Source organism: Heteronotia binoei, chromosome 4 (assembly GCF_032191835.1).
Source record: "Heteronotia binoei isolate CCM8104 ecotype False Entrance Well chromosome 4, APGP_CSIRO_Hbin_v1, whole genome shotgun sequence".
NCBI classification, from domain to species: Eukaryota; Metazoa; Chordata; class Lepidosauria; order Squamata; family Gekkonidae; genus Heteronotia; species Heteronotia binoei.
In genome coordinates, this window is record NC_083226.1 from 7,358,019 (window position 1) to 7,384,878 (window position 26,860).

A 26,860-nucleotide genomic window follows, 5' to 3' on the forward strand; every position below is an offset into this window, starting at 1 on the left:
TTCATTTTTTTTGTTGGAGGCCAGTTTTCCAGCCTGCCAAGATCATCCTGTATCCCGACTCTGTCTTCTACTGTATCTGCTACCCCTCCCAATTTAGCATCACTTGCAAATTTAATAAGCACTCCCTCTATTCCTTCATCCAAATCATTTATAAAGATATTAGACTAAACAAGTCCCAGCACAGATCCTTCAGACACTCCCCTTGTCACTCCTGTTAACAAGCACTCTCTGGGTGCAATCTGTCAACCAGTTACAGATCCATGTAACAGTAGTTGCATCCAACCCACATCTTACCAATTTGTCAACAAGAATATTATGTGGAACCTTACTGATATCAAGATAAACTATGCCTACAGCATTCCCTTGAATCTAGCAAGGTAGTAACTTTCTCAAAAAAGAGAGGAGGTTAGTCTGACATGACTTCTTGAAAACCCATGCTGGCTCTTAGTAATCACAGCCATCTTTTCTAAATGCTCAAGGCCTGACTTTTTGATTATTTGTTCTAAAACTTTTCCAGGAATAGACATCAAGCTGAAAGGTTGGTAGTTACCCAGATCCTCCTTTTCTCCCTTCTTGAAGATGTGAATGTTTGCCTGCCTCCAGTCTTCTGGCACCTCATGTGTTCTCCAAGAATTCTCAAAAATAATGGCCAGAAGCTCAGAAATTACATCTACATGTTCTTTTAGTACCTTTGCATGCAGTTCATCTGGCCCCGAGGACTTAGTTTCATTCAAAGGAACTAGATTTTATGTACCACCCCTAGGTTGCAACTCCTTTCCCTCATCGTGTGTTCTGTTTTTGCCATGCTGAGGATTTTTTCCCTCATAAGAAAAGACTGAAGAAAAGTAGGAATTGAGCAGTTCTGACTTAACAGAGCACTTTCCACCACTACAGAATCCAGAGCAACTGTGCTTCCGGAAAACTTCCCCGTAGTAGCATTGCATTATAACCTGTCACAGTGTTATACATGCCTTGACCAATCAAGGTGCAATTCCCCCAGCAACATCATATCAAAAGTATCAGAAGGTAGCAACATCAGCTACATTGCATTGTAGTGTAATACTTGCTTGGAAAGTTGAAGTCAGAATGGTGTACTTATTCAGGAAGTAGTTTTCCATTTTCCATCCTAATCCCTGCTCTTGTTAAATAGGAAGGGGAAGGAGGATACAAAACATATTTATTACAGTATTTGAAATGAGTCCTCTAGTGTTAATGATTTTATTTTTGAGCCATGGAAACATGGCGTTTATTAATACAGGACTGCCTCTATCTGTGTCAGGGAATGGAAATAATGCAGGAAACCTAATTAGACTTGGGACCCAGATGTGTTTGAGAGGTGTTTATATTTTGGCTGGTGGCTTGAAGGAGTAATCTTCTTAATCCTGACAAGCCGGATGTACTACTGCTGAGAGGAAGGTCTGGCCCAGAATTTAAGAGTATGCTGTTCAGGTGTTGTTCAGACACGTATCTGTAGGTTACAAACCTACTTGTGTTTTAATGTCATTCATTACAGAAATCTCATGGTCAATGCTTTGAACCTAAGACCCAGAGGAAAATACAAAATGTCTGGGCATGGCAAGCTTTTGTACATAAGTTGCTTCATGTTCTGGCCAGCCAATGGAGAAAATAGAGGTTTTGCTCTGTAGCTCGATTGAGCAAGCCTGGCAAAGCAAGCTGTGATGCAGAAGGAAGCAAGAGAGGGAGAAGGAAGCAGACAACAGTGAGTTGCTCGCAGGCCTGATAGGAGCCCTCTGGGGGCCTGATCTGGCCGATTGGCTGCATGTTTGACATCCCTCTTTTGAACCATACAATTCTGCCTCTGTACTAGCTTTTCAGAGGGTGTTGAAGCCCTTTCCATTTTAGATTGTAAACCTATTTCAGATGTCATATAAATGTAGTCAATGGTATTGGAACCATGGTATTTTAAATCCATATTTCTTTTCCAACTGCTCTTTTGGCCACAGTTTTCCTCTATGAATAATATCACATAATCTAAAAAGGTTATGGTCCCTCCAGGTTTTAAAAGAGTGTTGTTCTTTCTTGGGTTTAAACCAAGTCTGTTCTAGAAAGGCAGATACTGGTGAGATCTCAGGGGCCAACAACCTCCTGTTTCTATCCCAGAGTGTTATAAAGAAGGATTTTTGTATATGTTGAGAGATGAACATATGAAGCTGCCTTATACTAAATCAGACACTTGGTCCATCAAAGTCAGTATTGTCTTCTCAGACTGGCAGCGGCTCTCCAGGGTCTCAAGCTGAGGTTTTTCACATCTATTTGCCTGGACCCTTTTTTGGAGATGCCGGGGATTGAACCTGAGACCTTCTGCTTCCCAAGCAGATGCTCTACCACTGAGCAACCGTCCCTCCCCTAAAGATCTATCTTTAGGTCAGTTCCAGATCATCTCATGAAGAAAATGTGAATGGGCACTCTCTCTTTCAATTTGAACCCATTGTTTTGTAAATTTAGATGTGGAATAGAACAAGATATACTTCAATTGGGCTGCCAAAAAGTAAGTATGTAGATCAGGCAGAGACAAACCACTCTGGTTTTGTTAATAAACTGAAGCTAATTCTTGATGATTTCCAGTCCCACAAAAAGTTTTTCCACCGATTCTCACGGGCCCAGAAGTCTTTTTAGGGACTGTATTGGTAAATGTTGAAATAAAAGAAGGAATTTAGGAAACAATACAGAGCGAATCAATTTTTTCTAATAAGGATAAGTTAACTTTGCTCTATTTTTCCAGTGTTCCCTTAATTGAGGATGCTAGTACTTCATAGTTATGTTTATACAATTCAGTTAAACCAAGAGGAATATAAATTCCCAAATGTTCCCTTGATTTTGATACCCATGGGGTATCAAATGGGGATGTTGCAGTAATAAATTAGAGCATAAGAACATAAGAGAAGCCATGTTGGATCAGGCCAACGGCCCATCCAGTCCAACACTCTGTATCACACAGTGGCCAATAATTTATATATATATAAATATATATACACACTGTGGCTAATAGCCACTGATGGACCTCTGTTCCATATTTTTATCTAACCCCCTCTTGAAGCTGGCTATGCCTGTAGCCGCCACCACCTCCTGTGGCAGTGAATTCCACATGTTAATCACCCTTTGGGTGAAGAAGTACCTCCTTTTATCCATTCTAACCCGACTGCTCAGCAATTTCATTGAATGCCCACGAGTTCTTGTATTGTGAGAAAGGGAGAAAAATACTTCTTTCTCTACCTTCTCCATCCCATGCATAATCTTGTAAACCTCTATCATGTCACCCCGCAGTCGACGTTTCTCCAAGCTAAAGAGCCCTAAGCGTTTTAACCTTTCTTCATAGGGAAAGTGTTCCAAGCCTGTAATCATTCTAGTTGCCCTTTTCTGCACTTTTTCCAATGCTATAATATCCTTTTTGAGGTGCGGTGACCAGAATTGCACGCAGTATTCCAAATGAGATCGCACCATCGATTTATACAGGGGCATTATGATACTGGCTGATTTGTTTTCAATTCCCTTCCTAATAATACCCAGCATGGCGTTGGCCTTTTTTATTGCAATTGCACACTGTCTTGACATTTTCAGTGAGTATTGTTTGACCTCTGGAGGTATACAGATAGCTAATAAGTCAGTTTTCGTAAAATTGATTTTTAAATCAGATATCTTGCTAAAGGACAATATTTGTTGCATAAGAAAATATAAAGAGTCTTTAGGGTTACATAAGTGGAGTATGGTGTCATCAGCAAATAAACTAAGTTTATGTGTCCCTGAGAAAGTGGAGAATCCTAAGATGTCTGGGTCATCCTAATTGCATGAGCCAAGAGTTTCAATAAGATAGCGAAAAAGATCGGGGACAAGGGACAACCTTGGCGCATCCCTCTGTTAAGAAAGATGTCATCTGACCTATAATTGTTTACTGACACTTGCACCACGGGGGATTAGTATGTAGTGCTAATAGATCTTTAAAAAGTAGGACCGAAGTATTTTAATACATCTTGTCAGATTTTTCCACTCTATCAAATGCTTTTTCAGTGTCGAGGGCTACAGAAACAGAGCTTAGATGGTTGGATTGACAATGGTGAATCAAATTTAAGGTTTTGCATATGTTGTCAGTAATGGACCTGCCTGGTATGAAACCAGATTGGTCTTTGTTTATATACAGTGGAACTATTTTGTTCAGTCTGTTCACAAGAATTGTGGAGAAAAATTTAAAATCATGGTTTAGGGCAGTAAGACTCAAGCATCAATTTGTCCTTGCCCTCTTTTGGAATCGCTATAACCTGTGCCTCCTTCCATGAAGTGGGCATTTGACCAGTAGTTAAGACAGCATTACACATTTTCAAGAGGGTGTCCAATATTAAAGGTTGAAAAGTCCTATAAAACTCAACAGGGAGACGATCTCTACCCGGAGGTTTATTACTATGCATCTTGCTCACGGCCTCTTTTAGTTGCGAAGCCTCTATTGGATGGTTCAGAAATTCTGTTATGTTCTTTAGATAATTTAGAGTCAAAATGTACTGATTTTAAATAGTATATTGTCTGTCCCTTGTTGAGGAGTATTGGATGTATAAAGTGTTTGGTAGTTTGTTATGAATTCTACCCTGGAGAGTTTTAATAGCCTGCATTAAATTGGATGCTTTTTATAGTGACTCTAGACTTCAGCCATCAGATGGACTTCGGCGTACTTGTAACATACTTTTGTCTCAAACATAATATATTTTTTGAATATAAGAGGTTTCCAACATGGATAATTTCTTCTGTTCCAAATCTAATTTCCTTAACATCTCCCCCCTCCCACCCCCCATTTTATGTGTCTCTTTTCCAATGTTGCTATTATTGTATATAATTCTGGGGGTTTTGGTAGGAAAGATGCCAATGATGAAAAACTAGCCACGGAGCACAGCTTAAAGGCATCCCACAAAATGTCTTGTTCTACACCAGTTTTTGTTACAATTAAAATATTCTGCAATGTCTTTGGAAATAATATCACAAATTTCTGGTTGGTGTAGTAATGGTGTATTTAAAGACCATTTGGGACCTTTTCCATCAGAGCTGCTTTTAGAAATGTGGCAGGCATGGTCTGACAATATTCTGTTGCCAAAATCAGCTCTGTCTATTTGGTTTAAGAAAAGCCTTAGTTGTTAACGAAAAGTCTATTCTTGTATAAATTCCATGAGCAGAAGATAAGTGATATGGAAATAATTTACAGCCCCCCCCCCCCCCAAAAAAAAAGATAAGTAATATGTATATTCTTGGACACCTGGATTTTTAATTTTCCAGACATCCCCAAGATTATAATGGTCCAAAATTTTATTTAATTCAGTAGGTGGCAAAGGTATTTTCCTGCTGGGTTTATTGTAGGTCTTATCAATTCTGGGATCAACAATTTAAAGATCAGCTTCGATTACAAGATCTCCAACCTGAAAAAGGACTAGTTGGTCTAATGTCTCTTTTATAAATGTTTGTTGATTCATGTTTGGAGCGTAGATGGGAATGAGAGTTAGGGGAGCTCTTTCCAGCTTACCTTGTACAGAAATATATCTACCCCGTGGGTCTGATTTGACTTGTTTTACTTGGAATTGAAAGTTTTTTGAGACAAGTATAGCAACTCCCCAGGCTTTTGAAGATCCTGGGGCCTGAAAGTTTTGGGTAAACCAATTAATTTTCAAGATGTGTTGGACTTTCTTTTTTGAGATGTGTAAACATAGAACATGTGGATGTTCTTTTGTCAGAGCATTGGATATACAACATACCTTAATAGGGTTTAATCCTTTACAATTCCAGATTAAAATTTTGTAGGGAGTTAACATCTTAGACTCTGTATGTCACGTTACCTTCAGAAATATACAGTGTTCCAAGTGTTGAAAAATCGTAAAGTCTTGCTCCTGGAGAAAAACATATAACTGTTAAACCAGTAACTACAATGAAAGAACAATAAAATGTAACACTAAAGGAAAATGAAAAACCTGAATACAACAACAACCCTACTAAGTGTCTATCTTCCTATTGGAGCTGTGTACTCAGAAGACCCTTCCAACAAAGCGGTATGAAGAGAGATGACCCATGCACTCCCTATCCGAATAACATCTCACTTCCTCCACCGGGGGCGGTGTGGAGTAAGATTAAGATATAGTAAGAAACTGTAATCATGGTTCCCTGAATCTGCTCCTAATACAGGTTAAATTAATTTATAAATGTGAAATTATTTAGTGACTAATAAGATGACACCACTCGCCTTTCTCAATACCAATGTCATCCAGAATAAATAATTTCAAAAATACATATATATCCAGAACATATAAACAGCAATGCAGATTAGATCATAATAGTTAAGGCAACCACTATAATGAAACATAGTAACAATTAACACGATATCTCATCAAGATATAATCGTTGGACAGTTAGTCACTTTGTTGCTATTTTTGTTTTAATTAATTGGTATTTATTTATATTTTATATAGTTTCTATATTTCTTTTCCCCCCTTTTTTCTATCTTTAAAACAAATCTTTAAATTTCATTTTATAGGTAGCCCCCAAAATAAGGTTCAGAGATCTACACTGTGTCACAGAAATGAGTACACCCCCTCACATTTTGTAAATATTTAAGTATATCTTTTCATGGAACAACACTGAAGAAATGACACTTGGCTACAATGTAAAGTAGTGAGTCTACAGCTTGTATAACAGTGTAAATGTGCTGTCTCCTCAAAATTATGCAACACACATCCATTAAGGTCTAAACTGCTGGCAACAAAAGTGAGTACACCCCTAAGTGATAATGTCCAAATGAGACCCAAAGTGTCAATATTTTGTGTGGCCACCATTATTTTCCAGCACTGCCTTAACCCTCTTGGGCATAGAGTTCACCAGAGCTTCACAGATTGCCACTGGAGTCCTCTTCCACTCCTCCATGACGACGACACATAGCTGGTGGATGTTAGAGACCTTGCGCACCTCCACCTTCCGTTTCAGGATGCTCCACAGATGCTCAATAGGGTTTAGGTCTGGAGACATGCTTGGCCAGTCCATCACCTTTACCCTCAGCTTCTTTAGCAAGGCAGTGGTCATTTTGGAGGTGTGTTTGGGGTCGTTATCATGTTGGAATACTGCCCTGCTGCCCAGTCTCTGAAGGGAGGGGATCATGCTCTGCTTCAGTATGCCACAGTACATAGAGAATCATAGAATCATAGAGTTGGAAGGGACCTCTAGGGTCATCTAGTCCAACCCCTGCACAATGCAGGAAACTCACAAACACCTCCCCCTAAATTCACAGGATCTTCATTGCTGTTAGATGGCCATCTAGCCTGTTTAAAAACCTCCAAGGAAGGAGAGCCCACCACCTCCCGAGGAAGCCTGTTCCACTGAGGAATCGCTCTAACAGTCAGGAAGTTCTTCGTAATGTTGAGCCGAAAACTCTTTTGATTTAATTTCAACCCATTGGTTCTGGTCCTACCTTCCGGGGCCACAGAAAACAATTCCACACCATCCTCTATATGACAGCCCTTCAAGTACTTGGAGATGGTGATCATATCACCTCTCAGCTGCCTCCTCTCCAGGCTAAACATGCACAGCTCCTTCAACCTTTCCTCATAGGACTTGATCTCCAGACCCCTCACCATCTTCGTCGCCCCCCTCTGGACCTGTTCCAGCTTGTCTATATCCTCCTTAAAATGTGGTGCCCAAAACTGAACACAATACTCCAGGTGAGGTCTTACCAGAGCAGAGTAAAGTGATACCATCACATCACGTGATCTGGACACTAGACTTCTGTTGATACAGCCCAAAATTGCATTTGCCTTTTTAGCCACTGCATCACACTGTTGACTCATGTTCAGCGTATGATCCACTAAGACTCCTAGATCCTTTTCGCACATACTACTGCTAAGACAAGTCTCCCCTGTTCTATAACCATGCATTGGATTTTTCCTACCTAAATGCAGAACTTTACATTTATCCCCGTTAAAATTCATTTTATTGATTTTAGCCCAGTTTTAAAGCCTGTCAAGGTCATCCTGTATCCTGTTTCTGTCGTCTTCTGTGTTTGCAACCCCTCCCAATTTAGTATCATCTGCAAATTTAATAAGCATTCCCTCTATTCCTTCATCCAAATCATTGATAAAGATGTTGAACAAAACAGGTCCCAGGACAGATCCTTGAGGTACTCCACTTGTCACTCCTCTCCAAGAGGATGAGGAACCATTCTCAAGCACTCTTTGGGTGTGATCTGTCGACCAGTTACAGATCCACCGAACGGTAACAGGATCCAAACCACATTTTACCAACTTGTCAACAAGGATAGTATGTGGAACATGTTGGCATTCATGGTTCTCTCAATGAACTGTAGCTCTCCAGTGCCGGCAGCACTCATGCAGCCCCAGACCATGACATTCCCACCACCATGCTTGACTGTAGGCAAGACACACTTGTCTTTGTACTCCTCACCTGGTTGCCACCACACCATCTGAACTAAATAAGTTTATCTTGGTCTCATCGGACCATAGGACATGGTTCCAGAAATCCATGTTCTTAGTCTTCTTGTTTGCAGCAAACCGTTTGCGGGCTTTCTTGTGCATCATCTTTAGACAAGGCTTCCTTCTGGGACGACAGCCCTGCAGACCAATTTGACGCAGCGTGCAGCGTATGGTCTGAGCACTGACAGGCTGATCCCCCACCCCTTCAACCTCTGTAGCAATGCTGGCAGCACTCATACGTCTATTTCCCAAAGCCAGCCTCTGGATATGACGCTGAGCACGGGCACTCAACTTCTTTGGTCGACCATGACGAGGCCTGTTCTGAGTGGAACCTGTCCTGTTAAACCACTGTATGGTCTTGGCCACCGTGATGCAGCTCAGGGTCTTGGCAATCTTCTTATAGCCTAGGCCATCTTTATGTAGAGCAACAATTCGTTTTTTCAGATCCTCAGAGAGTTCATTGCCATGAGGTGCCACGTGGAACGTCCAGTGACCAGTATGAGGGAGTGAGAGCAATAACCGGTTCCCCCTTCACACCTGATACCTTGTACCACTAACGAGTCACATGACACCAGGGAGGCAAAACGGCTACTTGGTTCCCATTTGGACATTATCACTTAGGGGAGTACTCACTTTTTTTGCCAGCAGTTTAGACATTAATGGCTGTGTGTTGCTTAATTTTGAGGGGACAGCACATTTACACTGTTATACAAGCTGCAGACTCACTACTTTACATTGTAGCCAAATGTCATTTCTTCAGTGTTGTCACATGAAAAGATATACTTAAATATTTACAAAATGTGAGGGGGTGTGCTCACTTCTGTGACATACTGTGTGTGTGTGTGTGTGTGTGTGTATATACACACACACACACACACACACACATTTTATATATATATAAAAATAACAGAGTAAACAAAGAAAAACTACTATGTATCCCCCAATCATGTATATAATACATGGTCCGAAAGAGGTGCATCTGTCCTCAACAAGGGCCAGGGCTTTTTCAGTCCTGGCCCCGACCTGGTGGAACGCTCTGCCAGAAGACACCAGGGCCCTGCAGGGGCTCTTACAGTTTCGCAGGGCCTGTAAGGCAGAGATGTTCCGCCAAGTCTTTGCATGAGGACAGCGACGGTTGCCATGCTGGCACCTTTTCCTCTCCACCCCCTCTTGGGGGAGCCCCCCACCCCTGATGTGATGCAGTGACTGAATAAGATCACTTTAAAGACGCCATCAGGGTTTGTAATTTTTCAATGTAATTGATGTTATATATATGTATTTTTTACTGTTGTACATCGGCCTGAGCCTGGCGCTAGGCAGGATAGGGCAATTCATCAAATGTAAATAATAATAGTAAGAATGATGATGATAATGATCATGATGATAATAATAATAAAAAAATTGCTAGTGAGAGTAGGAAGTCATTAGGGTTTGTAGAATCTTTCAGGCTCAAGTGCCGTGTTCTACTGGAGAAAGTTTTCCTTCCAGACGTTTCGTTCTCAGCTGCAGAGAACATCCTCAGTGGCGTTGCAGCCGGAGCAGGCGCTCTGACCTTCTTGGCTGCTGTGCATTGAGTGAGGCCAGGGCTGCTGGAGAGCTGCTATTTCTAGGCTGGAGGGGGTGTGGTGAAAGGGCAATAGGTTTGTGGATATGCCCATTGTTTGGTGGGGCTTCCTGGAAGGGTAGTGATAAGCCAGTGAAACAGCCAGTTTCCTTATCACTACCCTTCCAGGAAGCCCCACCAAACAATGGGCACATCCACAAACCAATTGCCCTTTCATCACACCCCCTCCAGCCTAGAAATAGCAGCTCTCCAGCAGCCCTGGCTCCACTCAATGCACAGCAGCCAAGAAGGTCTGAGCGCCTGCTCCAGCTGCAACACCACTGAGGATGTTCTCCGCAGCTGAGAACGAAACGTCTGGAAGGAAAACTTTCTCCAGTAGAACACGGCACTTGATCCCGAAAGACTCTACAAACCCTAATGATGTTACCAGCCGTGAAAAACCTGAAATCTTAGAGTAGGAAGTATTATATGATAGTATTAAATGATGTTATGGTTTTTAAAAGCATCATTTTCCAGTTTCCTGATTTCCATGATAAGTGCAGCCTGTTACCAAATGTATATGTGTATAACATCCAGAAAATTCCTAATACTCTTTAGGATATTGCAAGTTATTTTGGGTTTTGCACAAAATTTTATAAGCTAAAACTTTCTGGCACACACTTTCATGTAAAGAACGTTCCATCTGTAGACTGTTCCTAACGGATAATCATGAAAAGAAGCACAGGGGCTGCTTATATGCAACACTGTAGAACAACCACCTAACAAAGAGGTGGCTAGCATGAGGAATTCAGGAAAGTCTTGCAGTGTGTGGTGTAGTGGTTAAGAGTGTCAAATTAGCATCTGGGAAACTGGGATTCGAATCCCCACTTGTGCCATGGAAGCTTGCTGGTGATCTTCGGCCAGTCACCCCCTCTCAGCCTAACCAACCTCACAGGGATGTTGTGAGGATAAAATGGAGGAGAGGTGAATGAGGTGAGTTGCTTTTGGTCTCCATCAGGGAGAAAGGCAGGGTACAAATGGCTTGAATCAATAGACAATGTAGTGGTTGTATCTGGAAGTCCAAGAGAAAATGCATGTGGCCCTGATTGGCAGCTGTAATGATAGCTAACCTAGCTTGTGAAGGAGAGGGTTGCTTTCTTTCCAATGCATAAATGTCCCATTTGGGTTGTAACAGTAGCCGAGAGCCCTCTTCCTCTGTCTGTGTGTGTGTCGCTTTCTCACTGCAATAATGCTTGCTTACGAGCATGAATCCGCTGCAGTGCGGCAGCACTTGCAGGGAATGATGTGTGCTGCAGCAGTGGCTGTCTTCTAATGGTCTTCCTGTGAAATTATGAGAAGTTAGGATTGGGAAATAGGCAGCATGTCGTTAACCAGCTTGGTATTCTGCATCCTTTAAAAGGGGAAGCGGGAAGGCATCTTAAGTGACAGGAGCTTGTGTGGCAGCTCTGTGAAAGAAGGGAAAATGTTTATTCTTTGTCCTTCCCTTTGTTCCAGTGTCCTTCTGAAGAGAATGCCTCCTAGGAAAGCAGAATGCTCCGCGTGGCACCACTGCTCTTCTCCCGCCCCCTTTTGCCACATTTCTGCTAGCAGCATTTCGTTCTCTTTTTTCTGCCCTCCAGTGCCCGAGCAGACGCACGGAAGGGTGAGAGCAGCTTCTGCTCCCTCCTCACTTTTGCCATGGGTGTGAGGCATGTGTTGGAAATGGGCCCCAGACCTTGAAATCTCCATGTACAAGGGATTCCTTTCCATCCCTCTAAGGGGGTCCAGGCTGCACCCTTGTGCATCCTTACTGAAGAGCAAATCCCTTACTTAGTTGACTTACTTCTGAGTGCTTTACCCATTGAATTAGTTGGTTTTCTCTCTCACCCACCCCATTGTGTTCAGGAGTCTGAGAAAAAGTACAGAATTGCTGGTGACCTTTGTGTGTGAAAAAGAGAGGGGGGGAAGCAAATGTGTGAGTGTATGCGGATGCCTAGGGAACTCCTAGTCCGTTGACCTATCCTTGAAGGAGGAGCATGCAGGATTCTTCCCCCTCCCCTTTTCTTATTTTGCTAGAAGCTCAAGGTTCAGTGGCTTGAGCCACATCGAAGTGCTGGCTGAAGGGATATAAACCAAAACAGAGAATGCTGGCTCAAATGCGTGGCGCACCCTCTAGGATGTTCTACGTCCACAGGTACAAATCTATATATGTTATTGCAGGTGTTCCCAAAATAGCCAGCAGAGCTTCATGAATTGTCACAAACCAGTAAGTGAGGAACACTGAGGTTGAGTGTTGTAACTATCCTCCCTTTTAATCTGTGGAAGATGGAATGTAAAAAAATATTACTGGATCTTTATAATTGGAGGTGCCAGGGGGATTGGTCCCGGGATCTCTTGTATGCAAAACAGATGCTTGACCACTGAGCCACAGCTTCTCCCTAAGATCATCTTTGTGCTTGACTGGGGTTTGAACCTGCAGCTGAGAGATTATAATTCAGTTGTAGCTGCTACATCACACACAGAGAGAGAAAATAATAGAAATAGCACCTGTAATTTTAAGAAAAGAATGCCCACTGAGCTCTCAGTCACCATTTTGGAGGCTGTTGTGCAATCACAACACTATTGCTGAGCTTTACAAAAAAGGAAAGCCATGGGAGGGGCACAGGTGAACTTGGAGGCCAAAACAACTATGGAAAGGATCTTGTCTCCCTCGTCTGCCATGGAGGAGGACTTTCAAGGGGTAGGCCTGATAGTGACCCCTGGAGACTTACTAGCCGCACCATCCAGTCCAGTGGCCACTCTGCAGCTGGGCCCAACTTTTCCTGAGGAGAAACTGCCAGCAGACGGGAAAGAGGGAGGGCTGAAAGAGCCAGATAAAGGTAAATTGGCTGGTGGGTGGGCAGAAAAGAAGGGACAGGGAAAGAGGAGAGGCTCCAGAAGCTGCCAGGGAAGGGAAAGAGGAAAGAGTAGGGGTGGGAAACACAGGGGGAAATGAGATACCCCTCACCATTCTTTATGAATCCCCTATTTCTTAACTATGCTATAGAGGATGTGTTCAATAGAGCTGGAAAAAGAAGTCCTGGATAGGGTTGCCAAGTCCAATTTCAGAAATATCTGGGGACTTTGGGGGTGGAGCCAGGAGACACTGGGGTGGAGCTAGGGGGGAGGGGGGGAAACGGCGCCAAGGAGCGTGGCGAGCTGCCCCATCCGGAGCGGGCGGCCACTGCGCTGCTGCTGCCTCTTCTCCGCTCACCGTAGCTGCTTCTCCGAGATGGGCTCAGGCTGAGCCCATCTCGGAGGAGCAGCTAAGATGAAGCCGAGAAGAGGCGGCAGCAGCGCAGCGCCATCGCAGCGCCTTCGCCATTTACCTCAGAGGCGGAGCAGGCGATGGCGCTGCGCTGCTGCCGCCTCTTCTCGGCTTCATCTTAGCTGCTCCTCCGAGATGGGCTCAGTCTGAGCCCATCTCGGAGGAGCAGTTACGGTGAGCGGAGAAGAGGTGGCAGCCGCGCGACGGCGTCACCCACTCCGAGATGGGGCGGCTCGCCGTGCTCCTTGGCACCGTTTCCCCCCCTCCCCCTGCTTCCGTTTTTTTGGGGAGCGGGGGAAGAGGCTGGGAATCCTGGGGTCCCCCACCAGGGCGGGAGGGTTGGGAAGCCTAGTCCTGGAATTGCAGAAAAATCTGAAATATTTTAAAAGCTCCATTGGGGGATTAAAACTCCCCCAGTAACAGGGGTCGGGAAGGGAAGAAGATGAAGATAGTAGAGGGGCAGATAAAGGTAGTCTGGCTGGTGGGTGGGAAGGAGAGAAGGAAGTAGGCCCAGTGGCATCACAACTACACCCCTGAGCCTGATACCAGCTGTGGCCACCGCAGAACTGGACTTGGGATGGGCTGCTGCAGGTGAGACTGGCCCAACATTGGAGGCCACCGTGCAACTGGGCTTGATCCTGTGCTCTTGTCTGCCACATAACTCAGCCACACTGTTCCTAGGGAGAAGTATTGGCATTGGCACCATCCCTCCAAGCCTTCTGAGAAGAGATCGTGACCTTTGTAGTGTGCTTGAGCTGGGCTACAGCAAAGGTGTATGCTTCCGCCTTGTTCTTAACTTGATTATACTTCAAGTTTTAATGTATGTGTACTTGATGGTTTTGTATGTTATGCACCGTCTTGAGCATCCTTTCAATAGAAAAATAATTAAATATTGCCCCCAAATAATAATACCCAAATAATACCCCCAAGTGTCCTATGTGTGATTTATCTAAGAGGATTCTAATCCCACTCTCCCATGTTTAAAGTGGCTTACAAATCTGATGGATGTTCTTGTTACCTTTTCTCTGACCGATTATACATAGCATATAGCAGGGGTGGCCGACAGTAGCACTCCAGATGTTTTTTGCTTACAACTCCCATCAGCCCCAGCCATTGGCCATGCTGGCTGGGGCTGATGGGAGTTGTAGGCAAAAAAAAAAAATCTGGAGAGCTACCGTTGGCCACCCCTGGCATATAGCATACAAGCTAAGTGCCATTGAAGTCGCACATGCATATGAGAAGTATAGTAGTGGGACGAATGTTCTTGGCAGGAGATGTGGCAAAATATTTCAGTGCTTGCCATTGGTCCAGTTGCTGGCCCATCTTAATAGATAAAAGTGACAGTTACTGTAATGCCAGGCTGTTGTTGTTGTTTAAATCTCTTTAATACTTGACTTGCTCTTAGCAAAGTATGTGGACATGGCATTTGTGATCAAGGCACTGCTGGATGAAACCAACTACCACGCCTATGCAAACTTCAGCCTGTTATACGGTCTTTCATCAACTCCTTAATGGGGTGTCGGGGTAGGGAATAGGATAAACACCTTCTTTCTTTCCTTTCACTAGATTCCTGATGCTAATAATAATGAATAATTATTGTATGGCATTGTGCAAGGAATAAGCAGGAGATCCTAAAATTGTCTGGCAGCTGGAAGTCCTAGCTCTTTTAGCATTATGCGCCACTACCTAGTGGCGAGCTAGACTTGTTTTTTGGGGTATGAGAGAGTTCTTAGAGCACCGTGACTGACCTAAAGTCAGACCGTTGGCTTTATGAGGAGGAGTGGGGAATCAAATCCGGTTCTTCAGAGAAGAGTCTGCCGCTCTTAACCACTGCACCAAACTGGCTCTGATAGTGATTCATATTGATTTATGTAGCTGAGGTTGGGCACAAAGGATAGGTTGCTGCTGGTTTCCTGCCTAGATTATCAACCAGATGCCCCGGCTGTCTTGCCCGGTCCATGCAGAAATCCCATTGTCTAGAAGTCATATTTAGAACTGCATGGGACTGCCTCAAGGTTATTATGACCTCCAGCTCACGAGACAGGTCACATGCTAATGCCCTGTATTGTACTGAGCAGGTTTCTGATGAAAGAGCTGGAGATAAAGCTTTGCCATGATCAGGCCACTGTGTTGTTGGGTTGTTGTTTTTTTTAGTGCACCAGTGGTAGGTGTGGTTTTTTTTAAAACAAACTTTATTTAATGCTTACAATTACAACCAGGGCAAGGATAGGATTAGAATGGTATACCCCAGGACATTTATGGGTCCAACTGGTTTTCAGAATGCACTTTAAGGTTGTGAGAACCTGAGTAGCAACCCTGTGGAAGCCCTCAGGGGCATGGGACATTGAGTTGGAAAGGGCTATTGAGAGAGCTGTCCCCCTGCATTCTCTAACTAACAGGATCCCTGCTCCCTGATTTACTGAGGAGATAAGGTGGCAGTGATAGCAGCAAAGAAAGCTTTCTTTCCCTCCGCTACCATTGTGTCTGCTGAATTTTGAGCAGCTAAATTGTCTGATTTCAAAGACAGAGTCAATAACATTTACAGTTATGGTGATAAACTGATGTTTTTACAAGATTCGTTGCTGATAAAACCCGATTTGAGTTGGACCTTAGTTCTGCTGTTGATCAGATGGTAGATGTGTCTGTATCATCATCTACTCTAGGTACTGTGGATTGATTCAAATTGACCCTTCCAGTGGATGTGAAGCCCCCCATTTGTTAATTGGATCCTTGGTTTAAGGAATGTTATTGTAGACCTGTTTGTCAAGTTAGCAAGTTGGTTCTTGTGTAAGTATAATTTTGCTGGGTTGCTAATGGAGAAAATTTCTGAAGAAGCCCATCTTGCCCAAAGGAGATTTTAATAATTATAGGCCAGGGTTCTAATTTTTTGTTTGGGACGAAGATGATTGAATGGGTAGTGGTAGTTTTTGCGGAGGGGGGGAAATGATACCTCTGCCTTTGGTCCATTTTTATCTGGCTTCAGGCCTAATTTGGGGTTGGAGATGACATTAACTGCATCATCATCATCATTATTATCATCATCATCATTAGTATTAGCATTCGTATACCATCCATAGCTAAAGCTCTCTGGGTGGTTTATGACAATACTAAACAGTAAAATACAATAAATAGGAATTAGTATTATATAAAGTAGTAAAAATAGCAAGAACAGTTAACAGCATCTTGTTGCTAATCATGTCAGGCCCCTGAATGTCTGAAAAGATCTTGGAAGGCCTCTGTGAAGAGGGCTGCCTTAACTTGGCGCCTGAAGGATGGCAATTCTGATGCCAGGTGAACTCCAACTGGGAGATTGTTCCAATGCAGGGAGCCACCACCAAAAAGGCCCTCCCCCTACTCTCTGAGCCTCTCACTAGATTTCTTGTGGGCAACCTTTGTTTACAGATGGGCAAAAGGTGATTTCCCCCCCCCCCATTCATTCTGTTGGATTTAACATAAATCATTGATACAATTACTAAGCTTGATTTGTTTGGAGACGGAGGTGGGTGGGGGGGTGGCGGCTCTCCAATGTTTTCAGCTGTGTTCTAGCGTTTTGGCCAAAAGTGCCTTTTCCCAGATGTAGATTGGCTCTTTTTCTAGACATGTCTGTCCTGGACATGATGGACCATGCTGTAGTAATCTTAATGCTAGATTATTGAAATGTGCTTTACATTTAAAGGTAGTCAAGAAACATCAGTTATTCAAAATGCAGTTGCACAGCTTGTAACAAGGATACATCATTGTCGCTGTATTACCTCAGTCTTGGAACATCTTCAGTGGTTGCCAGTGGGCTCAATTTAAGGGTCTGCTTTTAACATTTAAAGTGCTTCACAGTCTGGACCCTGAAAGACTGCTGCTCCCTGTGTGAATCTGTGTACCAGCTGCATTCATCCCGCCAGCCCCCTCTGACAGCAATGTTAGAATGATGGTGGCCAGTTGCGGGGCTTTTTGGGTAGTCACACTGATGCTCTGGAGTGTGCTGTCAGTTGAACTACTGGCTGTTGCTTGTTTGCCTCGTGTGAGTTGTGTAAAGAGATTTGATTCAAATGTGCTTGTCAGGACTGCAGCTATTGGGAATTGTATTTCTGTCAGGGGAAGAACCTTGCAGATATTGGGGGAAGGTGTTGGTAAGATGTGGTTTGGGTCCTCTTACTGTTAGGTGGATCTGTAACTGGTTGATAGATTGCACACAAAACGTGCTTGTTCATCATCATCCAAGGCAACCTTTATTGGCATAACCTTTATAAGTGATTTGGATGAAGAAATAGAAGGAATGCTTATTAAATTGGCAGATGATACTAAATTGGGAGGGGTAGCAAATACAATAGAAGACAGAGTCAGGATACAGGATGATCTTGACAGGCTGGACAATTGGGCTCAAACAAATAAAATGAATTTTAATGGGGATACCTGTAATTTAGGTAGGAAAAATCCAATGCATCGTTAAAGGATGGGGGAGACTTGTTTTGGCAGTAGTATGTGCGAAAAGGATCTAGGGGTCTTATTGGACCATACACTGAACATGAATCAGCAGTGTGATGCGGTAGCTAAAAAGGCAAACACAGTTTTGGGCTGAATCAGCAGAAGTATAGTGTCCAGATCACATGAAGTGATGGTATCACTTTGCTCTGGTTAGGCCTCAACTGGTGTTCAGTTTTGGGCACCACAATGTAAGAAGGATATAGACAAGCTGGAATGTGTCCAGAGGAGGGCAACGAAGACAGTGGAGGGTCTGGAGACCAAGTCCTATGAGGAAAGGCTGAAGGAGCTGGGTATGTTTAGCCTGGAGAGGAGATAACTGAGAGGTAATATGATCACCATCTTAAAGTACTTGTCATATAGAAGATGCTGCAGAGTTGTTTTCTGTTGTGCTAGAAGATAGGACTAGAATCAGTGGGTTGAAATTGAATCAAAAGAGTTTTCAGCTAAACTTTAGGAACTTCCTAACAGAGAGCAATTCCTCAGTGGAACAGGCTTCCTTGGGAGGTGGTGGGTTCTCTGGAGGTTTCTAAAGAGAGGCTAGATGGCCATCTGACAGCAATGCGGATCCTGTTAACTTTGAGGGAGGTTATAGAATCATAGAGTTGGAAGGGACCTCTAGGGTCATCAAGTCCAACCCCCTGTACAGTGCAGGAAACTCACAAACCCCTCCCCCTAAATTCACAGGATCTTCATTGCTGTCAGATGGCCGTCTAGCCTCTGTTTAAAAACCTCCAAGGAGAGCCCACCATCTCCCAAGGAAGCCTGTTCCACTGAGGAATCGCTGTAATGGTCAGGAAGTTCTTCCTAATGTTGAGCCGGAAACTCTTTTGATTTAATTTCAACCCATTGGTTCTGGTCCTACCTTCTGGGGCCACAGAAAACAATTCCACACCATCCTCTATATGACAGCCCTTCAAGTACTTGAAGATGGTGATCATATCACCTCTCAGCCACCTCCTCTCCAGGCTAAACATCTCCAGCTCCTTCAACCTTTCTTCATAGGACTTGGTCTCCAGACCCCTCACCATCTTCATCCTCCTCCTCTGGACCCGTTCCAGCTTGTCTATATCCTTCTTAAAATGTGGTGCCCAAAACTGAACACAATACTCCAGGTGAGGTCTTACCAGAGTAGAGTAAAGCGATACCATCACTTTTTGTGAGTTTCCTGCATTGTGCAGGGGGTTGGACTAGATGTTCCTGGAGGCCCCTTCAAACTTTGTGATTCAGAGGATGGATGTCATGTGCTAAAAAGCCCAGCTCCTTTGTTATGTAAAGTGATGCTGTTGACAGAAGGAACTACTCCAGTCTGTTGATAGTCTATAAACAGTATGGATATGTGACTGTCAGGTGAAGGCTTGTGGCCCAAGAAAGCTTGGTATTTTCTGTGTTTTTTTTCTTTAGCCCACAGATTCTGACCAGACATCTCATCTGTGTTTCTTCTTTCTGTAGGTCTTCGAGTTAGTGGGGAACTCATCACTGCTTACCCACAGGTAGTTGTGGTTCGTGTGCCAACTCCATGGGTCCAGAGCGACAGTGACATTACAGTTCTTCGCCATCTGGAGAAGATGGGCTGCCGACTGATGAACCGTCCCCAAGCCATACTCAATTGTGTCAACAAGTTTTGGACTTTTCAAGAACTGGCTGGCCATGGTGTGCCTCTTCCCGACACTTTCTCCTATGGTAAGCTCCCTGAGCTGAATGAATGGATACTATGACCCAAAGCAAACTAGGCGCTTGCAGATAGTGAGCTGTTAATTAACATGCTGGGAAGTGCTGCCAAATTGATTTAAAAATAAATAGCAAAATAATCTTTCTTAAAGGGCTACATAGTGATGCCTTACTGAATCCTTTATCCTCCCTTTCTAAAATTAAGCCCACAAAAGTGTAATTGAAACGACCACGTATTCTCTGCCTCCTAATCCTTGTGCCGCACATCATTTTATGGTCTTCTTTATCTCAGCCTTTAGTCTGTGAGCTCCTCCAGGTAGGGACTCCTTGTCGTGGATAGCCAGGAACCATAGAGCTATGTATATAGAATAGTAAGCAGTTTCCAGGACGGACAGGCATTTCAGTGGTTCACTAGATGAATTCTGTGCTTTCAAATCCACATTTGATTTAAATAACTGATTATGGGTAAATTGCACCACTTTTTTACCATTTCTTGAGGCATAATAGTAGCATTTATTTTTATTTTTTTTATAATGGGGATGGTAGAAAACCATCCCTGTTTGGTGCATCATCTAGGGCAGGGGTCCTCAAACTACAGCCCGTGGGCCAGATGCGGCCCGCTGAGGACGTTTATGCGGCCCGCCGGGTTATGGCAAAATCAGACCGGAAGTGACGTTCGACCTAAACTCGCATTAGCAACGCACACTTCCGGCACTGGGCTGAGGCGGCGGAGACAGAGTGTGAGGTGATACCGAGGTGAGGTGAGTTCCCAGGCCGGGGTGTGTGGTGTGGGGAAGGGAGAGAGATGCAGAAGACGGAGAACTGACAGCCCACGGCCTTGTACAGTATCGGCAGTCCGGCCCTCCAACAGTCTGAGGGACAGTGAACTGGCCCCCTATTTAAGAAGTTTGAGGACCCCTGATCTAGGGTGACCTATCTCTCTTGATTCCATCTCCCTTCCTTCCTGCCTCGTCCTCAGCAGGCCAGCTAATGCTGCTTTCACTTGAAGAGAGGAGGACACTTGGAGATGACGTGGGCATTCTATCCATTATCCCAGGAAGATGAAAGTTGGGTCGCTGTTGCTTTGTCTAGTGGGGAAGGGCCACTACCACCTTTACTTTGTTTTCTGTCTCCTCTCTGAGCGCAGGACTAAAAGAGATCTCCATGCGGTTTTCTCTTTGAACACCTAAGTTGCTTTTTTTCCTGCATGTCCTCTTTCTTCAGCTTATTCCTCCATATGTCTTCAGTTTGGTTTCTTTTTAAATCCTCTTGTCATTCTTTTTGACATGCTGACCTAAGGTCCATTTGGAGATTTAGCAGGAAACTCTACTGAGGTATTTTTCAGAAGAGTTGGCAGGCCATCTAGAGGAAAATCAATGACTGGACTATACAGTTGCACTCGGAAGGCTTATGTTATGCGGAGCAGGAGGAAGGTCTTTGCTCTGTGCCACTGGATTTACCTCAGATAATATTGTTCCTCTGAGAGGGCCATTTGGCCTGAATCCTAACATACAGCATAGAAAGGTAGCTGCCTCAGCTTCAATTCTGCCGTCTGCCCAAGGTTTTTCCCATGACTCAACTTCCTTGAGTAAAATACTGAGGAGAACAGCCTTAACATGTCCTCCAGTGAGACACCTCTTTCCATCTTGGAGGCTACGTGTTCTGTGGGCTCTGTTCCAAATTCCTCTTGAACCTCCATGAGAGGTGTCACTCATGTTCCTAACTTTAAATGTTTTCTTTTTGTTTCTGTCAGATGAGAGTCAGAATAGTGACTTTCCAAGCGTCTCGCGGTTGTGTATATCACAAACGCAAGGCGATGCTCCAAACTGACCCCACTTTTACGCTTTTGCTTCAAAGCCCTCTAAGTCAGAGTTGATATTTCCTGGTTCTCAGACAAGCCTTGTGTGTGCACACACACACAAACCAGGTGCACCTGTGTAGGTTAAGTGCCGTCAAATTGCATAACAGCCCTGTGGGGTCGGGTAGGCTGTCAATCCAGGCAGGCTGAGGGGCGGCAGTCCCCCTCCCCTGTCCAGCCACGCAGGGGGTAGCGTAGCGGCTCATAGACCGTTCCCCCCCCCCCAACCAAGTCTGCTCACCCTCCCAGGCATTCCCTCGGAGAAGCCACTGATGGGGTGGGGGTGGGGGGTGGTTTGCTCAGGGAACGTGCAGCAGATGCCAAGTGGGAGAGACAACAGAGGGCACAGCTCAGACTTTATTTTTCCGGAACAGAGTGCAGCAGTCTCCCTGGCACGTGCTGGGCAGTCTCGCTGTGGGCGGGGCTCCATTCCGAGTGGCGGGCAGAAACAGCTGAGGGAGTGGGGGGTGGTGGAGTGGCACATGCAGAAGCCTTTGTGTTCGAGCCCCACCTGCAAAACGGAGATAGAGATCAAGAGCACCTGCAGGAGCAGCGACTGGAAGAGCGGACTGCGTTGCAGCCGGGCCCTATCTTAAAAGGACAGTCTCTGACCCACCTCCCCGCAACGGGGTGGCCACCACACATACACACTCCGTGCCCTGTCAGGGGATGGAAACGCGGCAGAGGGCAGACCAAGGGAAGGGAGCAGGCAGCAGCACAGGGGAGCGGCGTCAGCAAATGCCCCCTGCCGGAGCCCCCTGCCTGGTTCAAGTGCCAGTGACACTAGCACACCAAGCGGTCGAGAGCGAGGGGAGGGGGAGGCTGGGGGGGCAGTGGAACTTACCCACCCATGGGTGACTGTCCTTGCTCGCATGCAGAGCCTCCAGGAGCCCGGAACCTGTGGAGACCTGGAAACAAGAGCAGTTAGCCCCACGGGAGAGACCTCTCTCTCCCCCTCGCAAGGCAAAGATACTGTCAAAGCAACCGTGAGGTGCAAAACCTGTCACCAGCATGCCTGCCTGTCCCTCACTCTAAGTTCGTATGACCGGGAGCTCACCAGCAGAGCTTCCTGCCATGTGCTCCTTTCCCTAACAACTGAGTTGTGCGAGGCCAAAGCAGACGTATTTATAGGAGGGGGGAGACCACGATTGGGTGCTGGGGAGGAGGCTTGTCAGCCCAAGACGCGAGGGGATTAGCGAGGCAATCACACTGTTCCCTAAGAGGTTTGTGAGCTTCCGCAGCAGCGGCGCCGACCTTTGGTTTTGGTTTCAACAAGTGCCTATGGGGCACACTGCCGTTTTTGCGGGCGTAAAGTTGCGCCTCTCGGGGGGGGGGGTATGTCATGGGTCAAAGTGCTCAGGAAGCTGCCTAAGCCTGGCCGCGCCCCCTACTCCACCCCCTCCTCTGCCTGAACGCCGCGCTCCACCTCACCTCTGCCCGCGCTTGGGCGCAGCCCTCAGGCGGCGCTGCCCTCTGGCGGGGCACAGCGGCTGCCCATGTACCTCCCCTCTGCTCTGGCGGCGCCAGTCGTACGTCAGCATAAACCCTTCCTGCGCCCATGTACCGGCTCGTCTGCTTCCAGAAGACTTTCTGCCCCTCCCCCTCTGGATTGCGATCTTAATCTTATATAAGAAGTTTTTAATTTTATCTAATTTAGGGAAACTTGCTTTATATACATTTTGATAGTATTCCGTAAAGGCCTCAATAATTAAACCATTACTTGATGTACCATCTCTGTGCTTTATACCAATAATTGATTCTTTAGCTTGTTTTTTTCTTAACAAAGAAAAGGTCAGTCCTTGAACAAATTTTATGAACTTGTGAAAAATATGTATAATATTTCTCAGATGAATGATGTAACTTCCATATACCTACTAGTTGGAAAGCAAAGATACTTTTCTGAAATAAAGATTCAAGTGACTTACTAACTAAAAAAAAAAGTAAAGGTAGTCCCCTGTGCAAGCACCAGTCATTTCCGACTCTGGGGTGATGTCACATCACGACGTTTTCACGGCAGACTTTTTACAAGGTGGTTTGCCATTGCCTTCCCCAGTCATCTGCACTTACTAACTACCTCCCTATTTTTCTGTATTTTGTTAATTCTGTCTAAATCAGTCTTCATTACTACATTGAAATCTCCTCCTATCAGCAAATCCCCTTCTGTAAAGGTGAGGATCTGGTTATGAAGATTTTTTTTAAAGTCACCTGTTGTGAGTTTGGAGCATATATGTTTCCTAAAATAGCTTCCTATCATAAAGGTCCCCCTTAACTAAGATGAGTCTTCCCTCTTCATCACACAGTGTCGGAGTAACTGTAAAATATGGATTTTTAATATAAGTAGCTGCTCCTGTTACTTTTTGTTTAGAGGAGGCCTTTTACAGCTTACCTAAATCTAAACACTCAGTGTGATGTATATGTTGGCCTAATATATGTGTTTCTTGTAATAAAAGTGTATCAGCTTTCTCTTTACTAAGTTTATGGGGAAAAACAGCATCTCTTACAGGCTTCATTGAGTCCATTAACATTTAGTGATATTACTTTTAGGGAGCCTTCTGCCTTCTGAATGAAACCAATGTAAATAGTGCAGATTTTGAGATATCTCCTCAAGGTCTCCTTCATTATCTGTAAAGACAGATACATTATTAGATGGCTTGATTGTTATCACATTAGGTTCCAGTGGAGATGACTGCTCAGAATTTACAAACTCTCGATCCTTTAAGCCGGTAACGATCTTCCTTTCGGCTGTTGGAGATCCAATAGATCGAACAGATGTCAGGGGTTGTATAGATCCAGAAGCAAGCAAGTCTGAGTCATGCTGGGAATTAACTATCTTCATCGCTGGGGACACTGCGGGCTGATTTTCTTTCATTGCGGTGCATTTTGTTTTATGTACAGCTCCCCTTTCCTCTTGCATCTTATCCATCCTTGCCAGAATCTCTGCCTGCTCTTCATATGAGAGCCAGTTTGGTGTAGTGGTTAAGTGTGCAAACTCTTATCTGGGAGAACCGGGTTTGATTCCCCCCTCCTCCACTTGCACCTGCTGGCATGGCCTTGGGTCTGCCATAGCTCTGGCAGAGGTTGTCCTTGAAAGGGCAGCTGCTGTGAGAGCCCTCTCCAGCCCCACCCACCTCACAGGGTGTCTGTTGTGGGGGATGAAGGGAAAGGAGATTGTGAGCCGCTCTGAGACTCTGTCCTTGAAAGGGCAGCTGCTGTGAGAGCCCTCTCCAGCCCCACCCACCTCACAGGGTGTCTGTTGTGGGGGAGGAAGGGAAAGGAGATTGTAGGCCGCTCTGAGGCGCTGTCCTTGAAAGGGCAGCTGCTGTGAGAGCTCTCTCCAGCCCCACCCACCTCACAGGGTGTCTGTTGTGGGGGAGGAAGGGAAAGGAGATTGTGAGCCGCTCTGAGACTCTGTCCTTGAAAGGGCAGCTGCTGTGAGAGTCCTCTCCAGCCCAGCCCACCTCACAGGGTGTCTGTTGTGGGGGAGGAAGGGAAAGGAGATTGTGAGCCGCTCTGAGACTCTGTTCTTGAAAGGGCAGCTGCTGTGAGAGCCCTCTCCAGCCCCACCCACCTCACAGGGTGTTTGTTGTGGGGGAGGAAGGGAAAGGAGATTGTGAGCCGCTCTGAGACTCTTCGGAGTGGAGGGCGGGATATAAATCCAATATCTTCGATATCTTCATATGAGAGTTTTCTGTATGAAGCAAGCACATTGTCTTCAAAAGAGAGTTTTCCTTAAAGTCTTACTGTCTCCTGAAGTGGTTACTGTCCATAACTGCCACCTGAAACGGTTACTGAAGCGGGGAGTTTTCTGCCTGCTGCTTTTGTGCTTCCTTAAAACGAGCTTTGGAGATCAATGGTCTCATAGGCTTGTCAACATCTACTTCCTAAGTATATATACTGTAGCTGTTCAAAATTTTTCTCCCGCTCTTAATAATCGCAGGGATTGAGCCAAAGCTCAATAGCAACCTTTTGTTGCAGCATCCATTTGGAAGGTGTTGACTCTTAATGAGGTCTGTTTTCTTTTGATGGTATTTTACACAAAACATTTAGATGATGAATTACTGCTTCTTTTATTCCCCAGTATGGTATACGTCTTCTGTATGGAAGTATTGTCAAAACAATTTGGTTTGATTGAAGTATAAGTTTGGCAGTTGTGATTGTATTTAGGGTCTTTTTAGGATTTTTTTACATGCTGCCGTCTTTGTTAGGAGGCTGTTTTCTTAAATTCTCTTGAATATATGAAGTTAAAAGGTCCAATTTGCTTGCCACTGCATTTAGCTGAGTGTAAATCTGATTTAAAGAATCAGCAATCAGAAAACGTTACTCAGCAAGAATTTGTCTGTCTGCTTTCTCCATCTCATTTTCTTCATTATTACTCTGGGTTCCTGCAAAACATTTTCCGCACCTGGTGATAAGCAACTGTCCGTTGCTATATTATCAGGAGTGGGGCATCCAACTCAAGGCAAGTAAATCTGTTACTGTTTATCTCCCTCGTACTGGTATTCTGAGTTTTTAGTCAGAAATCCTGCTTTAGATTCTTTGTCTTTTACTTGTTTCTTAGGAGGGAGGGGTTCTTGATCTCTGAGAAGTACGACAGTGTTTCTTGCCCATTTTACTTAGGTGATAATATCACACTTAAAATATTGGAAGCACAGAAGAATAAGAAAAGCGAATTAAAACAGTCTTGTTTATAAAGCACCGTGAGCCAGGAGTAGAAATCCAAATAAACTCAAGGTTGTCTTTCGTATTAATTTGAAGCTGTATTTCAGAACTTGTTAATAAGGTGATAAGATGGTAATGCTTCAAAGCATAAGATCAGCAAACTTTAAAAATAAGATATTTGTTTTTTAGAAACAATTTTTTCAAATGACCCTTATCAGAAGGAAATTTAATCATCTACTTACAAAATAATAATAAGGTTAAACCTCGAAGACTCACTGTCCGCTGAGCTCTGGGGATCCACACCCTGCAGCAACCAGAAGACTCGTCCACTTTGGAGCCGGTTTGGAGTAGCGGTTAAGTGCATGAACTCTTATCTGGGAGAACCAGGTTTGATTCCCCACTCCTCCACTTGCACCTGCTGGAGTGGCCTTGGGTTAGCCATAACTCTCGCAGAGGTTGTCCTTGAAAGGGCAGCTGCTGTAAGAGCTCTCTCGGCCCCACCGACATCACAGGGTGTCTGTTGTGGGGGAGGGGGAAGGTAAAGGAGCTTGTGACCATTCTGAGACTCTGAGATTTGGAGTGTAGGATGGGATATAAATCCAATATCATCTTCTAACCACTACACCAAACTCTCCCCAGGTACTTTTTAAAACATTTAAAATTTTTCTGCAAACCGCAGGAGTGCCCCAAGTGCGCAGAAAAATCTCTTTCCCCTCCATGTGCCTATGATGTGTGGGAATAAGTATCTGCACAGAGGAGCCATGTTGGGAATTAAATATATAGATATTGGAATGCATTTCTCTGATCTGGTAACAGAGGAGACATAACACCGTACTACAGAACACACCACCTCAAAGAAAAAGATGCTATTAGTTACCTCC

The 26,860-nt window shown here is 44.6% G+C and overlaps 1 protein-coding gene across 1 annotated transcript in view; it reads left to right on the top strand.

Annotated features, from left to right (window-relative positions):
• Positions 1-26,860, top strand: part of RIMKLB (ribosomal modification protein rimK like family member B) — a 74,575-nt gene that overhangs the window by 37,690 nt on the left and 10,025 nt on the right. Inside the window, exon 3 of the mRNA XM_060236731.1 lies at positions 19,244-19,474. Within this exon, the coding sequence (XP_060092714.1) occupies positions 19,244-19,474 (231 nt within the window). The remainder of the gene's footprint in view (positions 1-19,243; positions 19,475-26,860) is intronic.